At 48.7% G+C, this 12,037-nt stretch overlaps 2 protein-coding genes across 6 annotated transcripts in view; one reads left to right on the top strand and one right to left on the bottom strand.

Annotated features, from left to right (window-relative positions):
* The first annotated feature begins 67 nt into the window (after window positions 1-67).
* On the top strand, window positions 68-3,905 carry LOC133626453 (uncharacterized). Of its 2 annotated transcripts, XM_062005900.1 has the most exons (3): window positions 68-705; window positions 1,293-1,533; window positions 1,663-3,905. In XM_062005900.1, exons 1-3 carry the CDS (start codon window positions 676-678, stop codon window positions 1,881-1,883), a joined length of 492 nt encoding a protein of 163 aa, XP_061861884.1. In that variant the 5' UTR covers window positions 68-675; the 3' UTR covers window positions 1,884-3,905. The 2 variants fall into 2 exon arrangements, with proteins under 2 accessions (XP_061861884.1, XP_061861883.1); XM_062005899.1 differs by having other exon boundaries at window positions 68-1,533; window positions 3,663-3,905.
* STAG1 (STAG1 cohesin complex component) overlaps window positions 3,410-12,037 on the bottom strand; it is a 164,062-nt gene continuing 155,434 nt past the window's right edge. For 3 of the 4 annotated variants that reach the window (XM_062005897.1, XM_062005894.1, XM_062005896.1), the window contains exons 29-34: window positions 10,152-10,357; window positions 7,444-7,615; window positions 6,295-6,405; window positions 5,556-5,670; window positions 4,461-4,541; window positions 3,410-4,367 (exon numbers count right to left, since the gene is read on the bottom strand). In XM_062005897.1, coding sequence (XP_061861881.1) covers window positions 4,344-4,367; window positions 4,461-4,541; window positions 5,556-5,670; window positions 6,295-6,405; window positions 7,444-7,615; window positions 10,152-10,357 — 709 coding nt within the window. In that variant the 3' untranslated portion in view covers window positions 3,410-4,343. The remainder of the gene's footprint in view (window positions 4,368-4,460; window positions 4,542-5,555; window positions 5,671-6,294; window positions 6,406-7,443; window positions 7,616-10,151; window positions 10,358-12,037) is intronic. The other variant, XM_062005898.1, reaches the window with a different exon arrangement.

Raw genomic sequence — 12,037 nt, 5'->3', positions numbered from 1 at the left:
CATGTCCATAACAGAAGCCACAGTGGCTGCTGCAGGCAGGCTGTTGCCATTGCTCAGGGGCACACGCTGCTCTGGCTCCTCCTGCCCAGGCCTCTGGGAAGCTCAAGTCCAGCTTGAGGTCTGTTCTTGGAGTCTTTGCACTATGGGCTGATGAGAAACCAGTACATCAAGTGCTGGGTTTCAGTGCTCTGCACTCAGTCTGAGCCCTTCTGAGTGGTGGCTGTTGGGCAGTGGCTGCAGCCAGTGCCCTCCCAGCCCGGGCATGAGGTGGAGCCAGTTCCCCCTTGAAGGGCAAGAGGCAACATGCCCAAACTGGGGAAAGGCAGTTCAGGGGGAATGGCCTCGAGCATGGGGGCTTTTCTCCCTCAGGAGGGCTGAGACACAGACTTGCAGGGGCCCCTTCCAGCCTATGTTTCTTTACAAGTACGTGCCAGACTCAGAAGGAACCACCACAGCAGATGTTACTGCTGGTCAGGGCCAGGCCCTGCACTCACTCTGCTCCCTGGAAGCTGCATTGTAATTCCTGCTCTGTTCCAAACTGCTGCCAAAGGCAGCCAAGCTCCATGGCCCTGCTGCTGTCCATGCCCTCTGCCACCACCAGCATCGTGTTAGGAGCCAGAGCTCCTCTACCTGCTGCTGCTGCTTCCCTCCGCGCTCCGAGTGCAGCAAGAGGCGATGGCGACCTTCCGGGCAGCGTCTCCCCAGGTGGGTGCAGCCAGGGACCCCAGAGCCTGTACCTGGCAAATGAGAAAGGCAACACCTAAAAGTCACCTGCAAACACAGAAGGTGTGTTTCAAGTAGCAGTCCCAGCTCCATGGGGTTTTGTTACAGCTTAAGGCAGCGCATCCTGGGTGCAGGTTCTGGCTGCAGCCACGCCTGGGGGGCACGTCTCACCCTGGGGGAGCAGTGCAGCAGAAATGCTCTGGCTCAGCCTGGAACAGAGCTGCTGCAACAAGGGAGGGCGGGTGGCACAGTGCTGGGGCTGGTGCCACGAGGTGTGTTTTAGCTGGTTGAGAGAAACAGGGCAGTGGGAGTTTGTAAGGACCAAGGGGGTTCTTCAAAGGCAGTTGGTGTCTGAGAGAGCAGCTGGGGGCTGTCCTAAGGTTAGAGGTGAAAGCTGTGTGAAGCAAAGCGATAGGCACACAGTTTCTGCAGCCTGCCCAGAGTCAGGAGGAGACAGGAACCAAGAGACCAGATCATCACTGTCACCAAAAAAACCCAAAATATCACTTTTCTTGGTTTCTAACCTCTTTGGTTCTATGGACTTCATCCTCTCTGCTGTCCTCTGCCAGCACCACCTTTGGCTTTTACATCCTCACGCTCCAGTCAGCCTGTTGGCTCTCCCAGCACGTGTCAGAAACACCTTGGAAATCTGCTCCTGCCACACTGCTCAGGATTCTCTTGAATTTGGCACCTGCAGGAACAGAAGATGTGCAATGAACTCACTCCAGCAGGAGCACGTCAAGGCCCAGGCTGCGTCCCGCGGGGCACAACTTACAGTCAGCCAGAGGGTGCGCGCTGGGGCTCACCCAGGTGAGTGTTCTTCAGGAAGTGTCAGGTGATGACTTCATGAGTGCTACAGAGATGAGATTGTTGGTGGGTGGGACAAAACCAGCCCCTGGCTCTGAGGTACAGGAACAGCAGGAGGACATTTCCTTTCAGGGATCCATAAAGCCTCCTTTAGCCCCTTGGGCCTTCACCACTTCTCACGAGCTCCAGTTCGCTTCAGACGTACAGGACAGGGACCTTTTTCCCCGTCAAAGGTGGTGACAAGTTTTAACAATGCAGCTCTTCCAACCTGTGTGATGACTTACAGCAATGCCACAGTAACCCCCACCCAGATCAACAAAAAACAAAACGGGGGGAAAACAAGATCAGGGTGAGTTTTCCTTTGCTCTGAGACCAAGGCAGGGAAGGTGGCTGTGGGCAAGGGCATGGCCGTGTCTGGATAGAACCACCTTTCCCTGGCTGCCAACACACGGGATGACAAGATGGGATGGTCCAGAGGAGCATTTAAAAGCAAGCTGTAGTGAAGAGGGTGCTCATCATACTCATGATTTTGAATAGTTTATTAAATGAAAGGTGAAGCATCAGTTTTAAATTGTACAAAAGGAAAAAAACCCACCCCCCCATATTGGAAATGTACAATTTACAGAAGTACTAGCAAAAACCAAGCCAGGAGACACTCATAATACAAAAACCTAGTGACTGCAAACCGAAGTGGAACCCCCACAGCAGGTACCGTCAGAACCAATGTTGTGATACAGTATTTGACAATGTTCAAGGAGGAATCAGTTTTCCACACAGAGGACTGTGAAGCACAAGGGTGTGTGAGGCTACAACTCCGAGCGCAGCACCACGCTCACGGAGGGACGGCCGCGGCCGCTCCTGCCCTGGCCAGAGGAGGAGAAAGAAGGGAAGGAAGAGGAGCTGAGAAAGTTCCAGCTACGTGTCAGGTTTTACATGTACCCAGCTGAGGGATGGCTGCAGCACCTTGGCAAGCATTTGGCAACCTTGTCTGAGACTGCGTGTGGTGTAAGAACCAAACCTCAGCCGCGGTTGTGTCTCAGTGACGCGGGATTCTCTCCCCTCGCAGCCAGCGCTGGGCACCACCCTGTGCTGGGATTTCCAGGAAGCTCCTAACGGGGGAAAACAAAAACCCAACAAAAAAAAAAAAAAGCAGCTCCAGAATTACTTTGTGGTTGGTTAAAAAAAACAAAACCAAAGCACCTCAAAGTGTTGTGCTCCGAGCGGGTCAGGCGGCTCCGTGGCGGGAGGCGAAGGCTCTGGGGCTGGGTCCGAGCTCCTGGAGTCGCTGTGGTGGGACACCCCGCAGGGCCAGGCAGTGGAACTGAGGAGCAGCTACTTGGCAGAGTCATAAAATCGAAGCATGATGAGATTCCAAATTATTGAAGACATTGAAAAAAAAACCAAACCCAACTCTTTCATTCCAACGCATCGGCTGAGAAGGTGCTGGGCTTTCTTTTTGGACGGGTTTGGTTGGGGTTGGGGGTTTTTCTGATGTTGTTTGAAAAATGGTCTCTTTTCCTTTTTGTTTTTCCCCAAAGACTTACTCTTTAATATGCACAGTTAACACTGAAAAATGTAGCTGTATTCCATTGTAAGCTTAAGAACTTCACCATCTAAGCACAAGTCTCTATGCAGCACGTACAGTACTTCTAACTGGCAAAAAGTAATTTACAAAAATAGCGCAGAAGGGTATTTCCAGCATGGAAAGTAGACTTCTCTCTCTCCTATGGTACACCTACAATCGCTTCTCGTTAGGCTAAAGTGATTCCTTTCCCCCACCCTACTTGTAATAGGAAAGTTGCTGTTTACGTACCTTGGGTTGGCAGGACTTGCGGTAGGTAGTAAAAACAGCAAAGTGATTACTTGAGAACCATTGGTGTGTTTTACTGAGAATACTTTATTTGCTGGTATAAGTTGCTAAAAATGCACAGAGCAAGTACCAATAGAAAATTTACTGTTTCTTTGTGTCCCCGTGTGCTATATAAAATGAACGTTCCACAGCATCTGTTGGAAAAGTGGCTTCATGGACATCTCTTACTTTATGTCCCGTTATAAATAAAAATAAATCTTCTCGAGAGTATAAAATCTGGGTTTTTATCAGATCAGAATCTGAGCTGTTTTGTTTTTGGCAGAGATGCACGTCATTGGAGCTCTAACCTCTTCTAGGAGAGTGTTCTTCTCAATGCCTCTGAGAGGGTAGAAGCATACCGTGATGCTAACCAAATCCAGTGTGTTCAAAAACACTTTGTCGGCAGCACGCCGCCGCGTGGAGCGTCGTGGCCAAGTCAGTGGCTGGTAGGCATAGGTTTAATACAAATGGCTAGGCTTCTGGAAACATAAAAAGGCAAAATGTTAAAACTGGTTTTGTTTGAAATTGTACAGCAGAAAAATAAAGTTAAAAAGTTCTGTTTTCACTCCAGGTTGTTTTCAGAAAAGGTGATGTAGGACAGTGTTTATTTCCACAGCTGTCTGGACAATTGAAAACTTCCTCCTCATCCAGGGAAAAAAACAAACAACCCAAACAAGCCAACAAAAACAACCCTCTGTATTAGGACAGTCAAGAACGGGGATACAAATGATTGGGTAAGGTCAGCCCTTCGGAGATGACGGGATTGGCCAACGTTCCTCTGCGTCACTACACTTCCTCTTCTTCCTGTCACTACAAAAAGGGATCGACCTCAACCATTTGGTTAAAAATCAAACCGTATCACATCAAAAATGTGGTGTTTCGTTTTCATACAAGCTATCACAGTATATAGGCCTCTAGCTCTAAACAATAGAGTTCCAAATCTGTAAAACGTCTTCATCGGACTTCAGAACATGGGCATTCCAAATCCCTGGGGAGAGGATGCAAAAGACAGGGGTTAATGGTCGGAGCCGCCAGCCGAGGAGCCGCGGGAGGACGGACGGCACGAGAGCAAAGGCCTTACTGAGTCGTCCTCGATGATCGCTGCGGAGTCGAAGAAGTCCGGCCTCAGCTCGGCCCGCTCCCGCCGGTTTCTGGAAGGTGGCTGCAAAGAGGATGGGACAGGTCACAGGCAGCAGAGCCAATGAGGGCACCACACGGGCACAGTGGGTCCCCCCACCCCAGCCAGCAGCCCCCTGCCCCTCTCGAAGCGCCACACCAATCGAGGCCCTGAGGGCACAGAACTGCTGGGAGGCCTCTCTGTTGAGGGAGGGGGGTAAAAGCTGGTGGAATCCTCAGTAATATCAGCAAAGGACCTGCCTGAGACTCTTGTGGACTCATGGGGTTAGGACTTGTGTTGTGTTCAGTCTCTAGGCCAGACTGCACCAAAACCAGCTGTGAACTGGATGTTGGAATCTCTGGTGAAACTTAGCTCTGATGTGGTCAGAAGGTGGATTCAGGGGAAGAAAAGGGTACTTGAGATTCATAGTATTTGTGAGGATGAGACCCTATGTAGCCTTCCTGGGAAAGGCCAACACACAGATGCTGAGGGGACTGGAACGTCTCTGTGAGGGGGAAAGGCTGTTCAGCCTGGAGAAGAGAAGGCTGAGGGGGAACCTCATCAGCACTGACAGGTACCTACAGGGTGGGTGTCAGCAGGATGGGGCGACACTTTTTTCTGCAGTGTCCAGTGACAGGACTGGGGGTAATGGGCACGAGCTGGGACACAAACACTGATGCTATGGCTGTCTGGGAGCAGTCTGAGTGAAGGTCACCCCCTCAGTCCCAGTGGTGCTGCCCGCTCTCCCTCCCGCTCTGTGGTGGTGAAAGATCCCCCCTCTGCCAAACCAGGCAGGGAACACGAGGCACTTGCTGCTGAAAACCAGAATGTTAAGAGAAAGAGCACTGAGCCACACTCCTTGGGTTTCTGTGAAGAAAACCAGCTGGGCCTGAGGCTGCAGTTGCAGGTTCTAGGGAGGCGTTGGCACATTTCTCTCTTCATTGTTCAGAGAACAGGAGACGAGGCTCAACACTGGGGATGGTTTTGCTTGTGCTTCTAACATTCCTTTTCAATCCCCTTTCATCCATTTTAAACTTGCTATTAATAAGGTTCACTGACCAGATCAATGACCATTGTGTCCTCAAATTCTTCGTTCATATCCTCTAGCTGACCTCGTGAGGACATCATCACATCTTCAAAGATGGGCTCAGCGTCATCTTCCATTAGACCTCGTCTGGTTGAATAAAGAGAAAGCCATTTGAGGGCATTTAAATTTCTTAACCATGGGCTAAAACCCCATCCCTTAATGCCTCCACATAAAACCTTATGCTGAGAACAAAGCCAGTGTGCTTCCTGTAATACTACCTGCAAGCAGACCAAACCCAGCACTTGCAGAGGCCACAGCAGGCAGCCCCTGCAATATCATCATAAACAGGAATGGAATTGGTCCCTAACAAGAAAAGGGCAGTAACTTCCCTCTGCTTTCCTGCCCTTTTCCAGAAAGGAGTTACCCTGTTTGCCAGGATCTCTGGTAAATCCCTGGGGATGCAGCAGGGAATCCAAGATCAGTTTCTGATGCTGTAAGGACTCGGCCCCCTCCCCGACAGACCTGCTGGGTTGGCACCAGCACACACGTGGCACCTCACGTGGCACAACAGCCCTCATGGCTGCCCCCTGCCCCCCAGCTCCCTGGGGCACCTTGGCCCAAGGTGACGTGGGTGGAAGAGGCACAGAAAGGCTCGTGGCATTCAAATGTCAAAGAGATCACCGGCAATGCCCCAGAAAAGGTCACATGCAAAGGTGGCACTGTGACCCAAACTGGTTCCGATCTGGAGACGAGGACGCTCTGAGCACTTACACTGCGTGTCTTACACCAGTTCTGCCTTTCATGTAGTTCATTCCTGTCCTGTCCTTTCGATTTAGATCTTCTAGCTTCTGTTGGCCCAACCACGATATCTGCATCTGGGGACTAACAAACACAAAGCAGCATTACCGCTGGCAACGCTGACACTGAGCGGCCTGTGTTCAGCCAGCATCCACCTCCCCCAGAGTTTTATGCCTGGCCACATCGCAGATGGAGGTATTTAAATCACATCCACTGTTGTACACATCTTCTGGATTCCCTCCCACAACTCTTCTCCTCTCATTGTACGTGCACAGAAGTATTTCCCTGGACTGTTGTAACAAACCCAGGCACACAAACTGCTGCCGGCGCTCGGTCAGCAGCACGACAGGCACCTGAAGTGGGAGCACTCCTCACGTTCATTTCATCTCCTACCATCCTGTGAGTCTGTGAAGAGCTGGAGCAAAGCCAAGAGGGAAATCTGGCTCTTTGACACTATCATACACCGGTACAAACTCGATTCATCTGGCTAGATGATAAAACGTTTTTGTACAGATCAATCAGATGAGGACATTTGGCTATAAAAGCTACCAAACAGTCTCCAAAATAGACATTGTTATTCTGTACCTTCAAATGAATAGTTATAACACATAACAGCATTCTCTGAAGACTCCTCAGTTCTTAAACTACTGACAGATAATAACATTTCCTTTCCCTCTAAATGGGGGTGATAAAAATGGGAGCTGAGTGACAAAGAGTATCATTTCAATCAAAATAAACCGACCCACAGGCAATTGGCCCAGAAACAGGAATTGCTGGAGTTGAAGAGTTAATTCACTTAGTGTGTCTGGAGAACCCTAACAGGCTGCTCAGACACAGGGCAGAGGGCAAGCAAAGAGCACATCTGACAGGTCTTTTACAGTCCAACGTGGAGCAGTAGCACTAGCAAGATCCAGCCCTAATCATGCAGATGTGCTCTGAGCAGCATTTCAGCAGAAGGAATTTCAACCATGATTTCATTACATTTTTCCTGGGAGCTCATTCAAAGTGTTGCTGAAGCACAGCAATGGGAGTCCAGAAATGGACACTAAGTACATGGAGCCACAGAGCAAAGAGCAGCACCAACACGCCACAGCTCTGCTGGATACTGAGATCCCCACTCACTTGTGTAAAAAGTCCTGTTCCGACCCCTGCTCCGACTCGTGCTCCTGGATCTGCTCCCCCATTTGCCTGGTGTTCTCTCTCAGGACAGTTGAGGTGAGCTGTGGTGCCTGCAGAGTCCCTGGAGTGTGTATGTTTTCGGTCCTGTTCAGCCATGAGCCTTCTAGACTCTCATCTAGAAAAAGGACAGGCAAAGTGACTGATGTGTCTGTGGGGCCCACGAGTGCCTCAGCAGGACCCAGATCATCTGCCCACACACCTCCATGCAATTCATTTTAGCTGCAGCATCTTCTCCAAAGTCCTATTTCCAACAGTTTAGTACCTTGTAAAACAAGTGTGCCTTCCAGAGCCCAGCTGGAGAAAGGCTCCAAATGGTGCATTTCTCAGCTCTAATTGTGTTTTGTGTTCTTTGAAGGAAAGCTCACTACCAGCTACTGCCAGCAGTAACAACAATTTAAAGGAGAAACCCTTAACAAACAAACAAGCAGCACTGCAGACAAATACTGGGTGGCAGCAGTACCTACACTGCTGGGTATCACACACATGAACAAAGACCACCCCCAGTCAGTTTACAATCCAAACACAAGGCCGTTAATCTCACATACATACTGCAACCAGGATACAGTTAACAGGGAGAGTGGAGCTTGAACCCCCACGCCTGGTCAGCACAGATCTTTAGAAACTTCAGTAAGAACCATTTGAGGGGGCATTTTAAATGCTGAGCTGGCCTGGCTGGTGTGAGCCCTCCATAGCGAGAGCTCCCGTGTCAGTTCAGGGCACTGGGAGGAATGGAGGTGGGCAGGGGACTGAAGGGAACAAGCCAGAGACTGAGGAGGAGGGAGACTTGAGGATGTGACAGAGCACACAAGTGTGTAGAAAGTGTCTACCTGTGAGCAGACAGAAGTACAAGTTGCTGGAGTGAGTGAAAGAGATGAGAGAGGAGAACTACCCACAGGGAGCAATGTGTGGTGAGAGCAGGTGGGGCTCTCAGTGGATCTTTTCATTTTTCCTACACCTTTTATTACCCCTTGGGCATCAATGTTGTCTCAAACGTTGCCTAGTTATTCTTGAATTTACCTTTGAACCTTTTCTTATGTTTGAGAGTTTTTTAAGGTCCTATTTCTGTTTGGTTTCCTTAAGGCATTGTGAAAATGTCACAGGGCAGATTTGCTGTCAGGAGCAAAAAGGGATGTTCTCAGACCCAATATACACTGGATTTAGTTGGGAAAGGAACCAGAGGGGGCTGGTTCAGGTTCTTGGCTGCTGGGACAGCTTCTGCTACAACCTTCCCCTTGGTTTACTTCTTTTAGAGTGGAAGCTGAAATTAAAAGAAGCTCCCCATCTTGGCAGGATTTAAAGAGAGGTCCAGATTTGTAACTGCTGCAAGGTGAAGATTACAGCTAGGACTTTTGCAAGAGCTACAAAAACCCAAGACAGACTTGTCTCCATACTATGTACAGACCATCAGGCCACTCCTTCATAAGACCAGTTCTTCATAGCTCAAGTCATACTGAGGGGTGACCAGCGAGCTCTTATTTCTGAGGATCAAACCTCTGATCATTTCATGAGCTCACTGTCTCTCTGCTTGTGCAGAAAGCTATGGCTTCTCATGAATCATACAGACAACCTGGCAAACAATGCCCCAAAACTGCATCACACGACTGAGACTTGCCTTACAGGGATGCAAAGATGTTACTGCAGCTCCCAGGAAGGAAAAAAGAGATATTGGTAGAATACAATAAACCAGAACAAATGTAGCAACAGGAGGAAAGGGAAAAACCTCAGCAGCTGAATTCTGTGAAAATCACAGCACCTCAGACAGTGAAAGAGTGTCTGAGAAAAGGCAGCAGGAGTTTATCCACCCAAACTCTAGGCTGCCTGTAAGAAACTGAAGGACTTGGTGCACGTGCTGCTCACCATCAGCTGCAGTGCAGCACAGACCCGATCACACAAGGGCACAGATGAGCTTCTGAAGAAGGTTTTGGGAAATTGCTGTATATTCAGGCAAACTGGCATTAGATTCTTCACTGAGGGGTTACTATCATAGATGCTGACCTTGAAAAATCCCTGAAGGTTAAATATCCCACTGGCACCTACTCTGGAGTGAAACAGCAAACTATTCACCACAGCCACATCATCCAGATTAACCAGGAACAGGCACAACCTTGGAAGAAATAGCCAGATTCCCAGTGAATGTGCCCAAAGTGGCTTCAGCTTACTCTTTGCAGAAAGAGTGAATGCAGATCCTAGACAACTAGCATTTTTAGCAAAAAAGAATAAAAGAAAAGGTGTCTTCACTGGTGTTCTCCAGGGCCCCAGCAGAAACACCCATCTGTATCAGAACTTCTGCTCTGGCTTTGCTCTAACACCCTGCTCACCAACAACAGCTCCAGAGCAGAGGACAGGCAGAAACCCAAAGTCCACGACTGAACAGAGCAGGTAACTCCACAAACTCCTTTTTCCATCTTTAGTAACAGCTTTTATGAGTTCTGAATCTGCAAATCTCCATGGAGAAAGGCAAGAAGATGGTACTTCTCATAAAGACACGCTCAAGCCTGACAGGAATCTGCAGGACAAATGCCTCATTTTTACAGATTTATCATATATTCATCATTAATTGATAAAACCATAAGAGCTCCTCAGAGGGAAAGCTGTAATATATATACAAAATGAGAAATACCTTCAACCAGGCAACCTAAGACCACACCAACCTTCTACTCTCTTTTTGTGGAGCGGTGGTCGTCCTTTCTTACTCCTCACTGAAGAGGCTTTGCTGCTGCTGCTTCCACTGTTAACAGACATTCTGTCATCTTCACCACCTGTCACTAGGGAGTTTCTGTAGGAAATGAGTGGAAGCCACACATCTTCTCTTCTTTCCATCATCTGTTCTGTCAGAAACTTCTCTAAGTAGGAGTGACTGAAAAGAGAAGACAGTGAGTACAGAGGCGCAGCACTTTGTTTCCTCTTTAATCTGTGACCCCTCTTCACATTGCTGAGCTGAACACAGATCCCTCCTTGTTTCCTTATTGGAACTGAATAACCTGTGCTGACAGAGCACTGCCTCTCTGAGAAAGAAAACACATCAGAGTATTGGAGTTAATCATGCCCAGGTCAGTCACAGACACCAAACACTCTCTCCCCAACACGTTCCTCCCCTGTCTGTGACCATTCACTGCAGCCTCTACTTGAACTCCTCCATTTGGCAGAGTGAGGAAACCACCTCTGTAGATTGCTGCTGTGTCAAGAGTAAACTGAATTACAGCCCCTGTGGGGAGGGTGTAGGACAGCTTTTTGCATCTGGGAACCAGACAAATGGTTCCCTCAAATGCAGGCAGTTACTTTTCAATAAAACCCCCTGAAGATCACGGACAAATCCAACACCACTTGTTAACTTCAGGGAGGAACCAAACAACCTCCCTCCTGCATATGGTCTGGAAAGCACTTGAGTGGGTTTCTTTTCCCACTATCTAGTTGTGCTATTAAAAGTAGGCCTTAAAAGGAATATGCAAATGCAGATAAATGTGAGTCTGATGAGTCTCAAGCTACAGAAACAAGCATTGAGAATTGAGGCAAAGGTTCTTCAAGGTTACTCCTGCCCTTCCTGCAGTCCCTGAGGGTACATCCTTCCACCAGCAGGAGTCAAACCCACGAATTCTGCATGGAGGTGAACTCTCCATCTCCCTTTTCCTCTGCTCATGGCAGCTCCAACTTCTAGGTGTGAAGGCAGGACAAGGAGCCCCACTTGTGGCTGGCTGACAATCCCATCCGATTTTCAGTGGGGTTTGATTCAGTGAATGGGATGAGTTTGTTCAAGAAACAGCAGGTTGTCTGACAGTGGTTTTATTCACTATCATGACTGCTGAGTCCCCGAGTCCAGTGGGAAATGGTTAGTTTATTCTCTCTCTTTTACAGTGCCAAACAGTGCAACACTTGAGCACTTCATGGCTTCTGAGGCCCCACCTGCACAACGCTCTTGGTAAGGAAGAATTTCTTCTGCATCCAGTTTATATTTCTAGACCCAGAGTGCACAGGTTATGCCCAAACTCTGAGGAAGGAAACAAATCACCCCACTTGGGAGTTCTTTGCTGATCAGATGCCAAACTCGAGACAACCTCTGCTCAGCATTTTAGGGGAGCTTCACACCGGCAGTTCTTACCAGCTTCAATGAGGAATTTCTTGAAGTAAGTAAGAGGCTCTGCCTCCCCTGGCTTCAGACACCCAGTCTCTGTTTAGTCTAAGTTAACAGAGAGAAATAAATGGAAATAGATGCTTCCACAGGACAAATGACCTCTGCATCATCTTGGATGAATTCCTCTGCGTTTCCCTGCCTGTATCTGCCCCTGTGTTTGTTACTGTGTTGTATCAATCTCCTTGTTTTGCACCTTAAACACAGGGTTTTATATTCAACCCAGAGACTGGAGGAAATCCCTACCTGGCTATCACCAATTCTGGAGGTTACTCGTAAAATGAACAAATAGGATAGAAAAAGGAAAAGAAAGCAATGGTCCTGCTCCATTCCCAGACTGGAAACATCCCCCTTTCCTTGTCACAAATGAAAACAAGCCAGCAGTAAACTCAGAGGATGTAAGAGTCCTGC

This window comes from Colius striatus, chromosome 12 (genome assembly GCF_028858725.1).
Source record: "Colius striatus isolate bColStr4 chromosome 12, bColStr4.1.hap1, whole genome shotgun sequence".
Lineage (NCBI taxonomy): Eukaryota > Metazoa > Chordata > Aves > Coliiformes > Coliidae > Colius > Colius striatus.
Note: the sequence above shows the minus strand (reverse complement) of the source record. Positions and strands in the feature narration are given on the sequence as shown.